At 32.9% G+C, this 2,587-nt stretch overlaps 1 protein-coding gene across 1 annotated transcript in view; it reads right to left on the bottom strand.

Moving 5' to 3' along the window:
- The window catches only part of LOC112147523 (alanine aminotransferase 2), a 7,583-nt gene extending 5,260 nt beyond the window's left edge, over positions 1 to 2,323 (bottom strand). Inside the window, exons 1-3 of the mRNA XM_024273990.2 lie at positions 1,770 to 2,323; positions 1,597 to 1,686; positions 1,417 to 1,525 (exon numbers count right to left, since the gene is read on the bottom strand). Coding sequence (XP_024129758.1) covers positions 1,417 to 1,525; positions 1,597 to 1,686; positions 1,770 to 1,874 — 304 coding nt within the window. The 5' untranslated portion in view covers positions 1,875 to 2,323. The remainder of the gene's footprint in view (positions 1 to 1,416; positions 1,526 to 1,596; positions 1,687 to 1,769) is intronic.
- Positions 2,324 to 2,587: the final 264 nt, after the last annotated feature.

Genomic DNA, 2,587 nt, shown 5'->3' with positions numbered 1-2,587 from the left:
AGCTACATGCTAGCTGTTTTGGCTAGCCTAACTTTTTTAAGGCTGTTTTTGGAGTTCGGCTAATATTTCAACACTAGCTGTTTTGACTAATTTAGACTTTTTTTTCAGTGTTTTGGGTTATTTTTAAGTTGAGCTATTTTTCAGCTACATGCTAGCTGTTTTGGCTAACCTAATTTATTTATTTATTTTTGTTTTTTACGCTAATTCGGCATTTAGCTAATATTTTAGCTGGCTATCAGCTTCAGCGTTTTCAGCTATTAGCTTCAGTGATTTTAGCTATCAATTTCAGGTTACAGCATTCACACTAGCATTATCACAGCTAATGCTATATATATAATTCATAGTTATATTAACAAGTTACAGTTTTAATGTTTTAAAAATGTAGTGTTAGAGTGTTCAATAAATGTTTATCCTGTGCGACCTAGGTGGGTTTTGGATTTTGGCCCCTTGTGTGATTTAGTTTGACACCCCTGACAAAGAGAATTTATGAGAGTTTCTGAAACAACATTTTTATTTTTTAACAATTTTGCACAACAAGAGAAAAAAATGTAGGTCACAAAATTTCTCACACACACCACCAGCTTTAGCTTACAGCCACAAACAAAATTTAGTTGACCTTTGACCCCAGGAAGAGGCCACCATGTTTAATTTTTCCCCCAAAAATTACATTTGGTTCTTACTTAAAAATAAAACTCCTTTCAAAGAATTTCTATATCATAACTCCTCGAGCATCATTTGAAAACTACTTGGGAAAAAAAACGTTGATTTTATAAGTTGTTGATTTTTAACGATTGTGGCAAGCTAGCAAAAGTTCTATTTTCTTGTTGCCTGTACAATTTTTACAGGAATATTCTTTAAATTTCACACATTTTTGAATCCCTGACTTAAATTAAACAAAACAACATGACTTGTGATATAAATGGATTTGGAATGTGAGCGTGGTCAGCAAAAAAACCTTTGTTGCTAAGGAAATTCAAAAATGCACTTTTGTCGATTCTTATAAAAATGACATACAATTGTTTGTCACCCCCAGGCGACCAAAAAATTCAATGGTTGCTATGGAGATAAAACAAACAGAAATCCACCATTTTGAAAAAGTGTTGTTTTTTTATTCTATTTATTTTTTTTTATTTTTTTTTATACATTTATCTCATGCAACTCCGACCAGGGTGGCAGGAGTAAAAAGTGCTGCTTGCAGCTTTAATTTTTACATTTTAGTAGGTATTTACTTATGCTATTTATTGTGGTTCTGATACAAAATAGTAAAAAGTATGTAAGGAAAAAAATCAATTATTCAAGTGTCAGATTTGTTTCCAACAAAAATTGAAAACACACAAAATAAAGAATCTTAAACTGATGAATTTAAATCCTAATTATGGTTGAACTGATGTTTTTTTTTGCTTTTAGAGTTCTCACCCACGCTGCGTCCAGCGCATCCATCCAGCAGCTTCTGTGCCCGCTGTCTGACATCCACAGGCAGTTTGTTATCGTTCATTAACTGAGGGTAAACACACGCTGCAAGAACCTGTCAAACCACAAACAATTAGGAACAATTTTGAGTTTTTTGTCAAAAAAAAAAAATTTGCTAATTTTTACCTGTCGGACAAATGTCAGAGGCTTCATACCCCCCCTGTGCGGATCACCCCAGGAGACATCTATCACTTCTTTAAAGGGCTTTTCTACTCCCTGTGGAGGCAAGAAATCAAACACCCAACGATGAGACACTTTTTTCTTTTTAAAGAAATCGACAAACAACTTTTTGTCTTTACCTGTCTGAGATCTTCCTTAATCTGTGTCATCCGTCTGGCCAGATCTGAATATTCCAGTTGTTTCATGTTTTTCACGTTTGAGCTGATCTCCTGCAGAACAGACATGATCGCTCCTCTGTTCTCTCACAAAAGAAGTCTTTCCAATCAGCTTCTCCTTAAAGAAACACCTAAAAGGTTCTTTATTAACAGTTTTATAGAATGAAATGCTGCAGGCAGGCAAATGATTTCTGTGCTCCTGCAATAACCGTCGTGACCATCCAGTGAACAACAGCTAACGTCTCAGTTGCTGTTTAACTCTCGTCCTGACTGTACATGACATTAAAAAACCTTTGAATCGTCTCAGTTCAATTTACACTTTTTCTTTGCTGTTTTAGACGGTACTGATTAAAACATTTACTTCTTTTTAAAGTAAAAATGTGCTCAAAGTATTTTGAGGCAGAAATACCATCTCATAATAAGGTCAAACAGGCAAAACAAAAGGAAAAAACAGGAAAACAAATGTTATGATAAATTAAGTTGAATTTTAACTTTGATATTTAGCTTTTTTAAATCATTTATTCTAAATTTTTTTACCATGATTTTTTCAAGTTTTAGCTTATTTTTTGTTTTTATTTTGAGTTGTCAATATACTTGATTTACAGTAAAGATTTTGTTAAAGTTCTTCCTTGAACAAAACTGAACTACAATGAGTTTGTCATAATTTTTGTCTTTGTGGAAATCGTTTAAAAAAAAAAAAAAAAAAACATCCAAACTTACTAACTGAATTACACAAGTCAGTGCATACATGTCATCCTCTTACATTACTCTTTATATTTTAT

This window comes from Oryzias melastigma, linkage group LG17 (assembly GCF_002922805.2).
Source record: "Oryzias melastigma strain HK-1 linkage group LG17, ASM292280v2, whole genome shotgun sequence".
In the NCBI taxonomy this organism is placed as follows: domain Eukaryota; kingdom Metazoa; phylum Chordata; class Actinopteri; order Beloniformes; family Adrianichthyidae; genus Oryzias; species Oryzias melastigma.
Note: the sequence above shows the minus strand (reverse complement) of the source record. Positions and strands in the feature narration are given on the sequence as shown.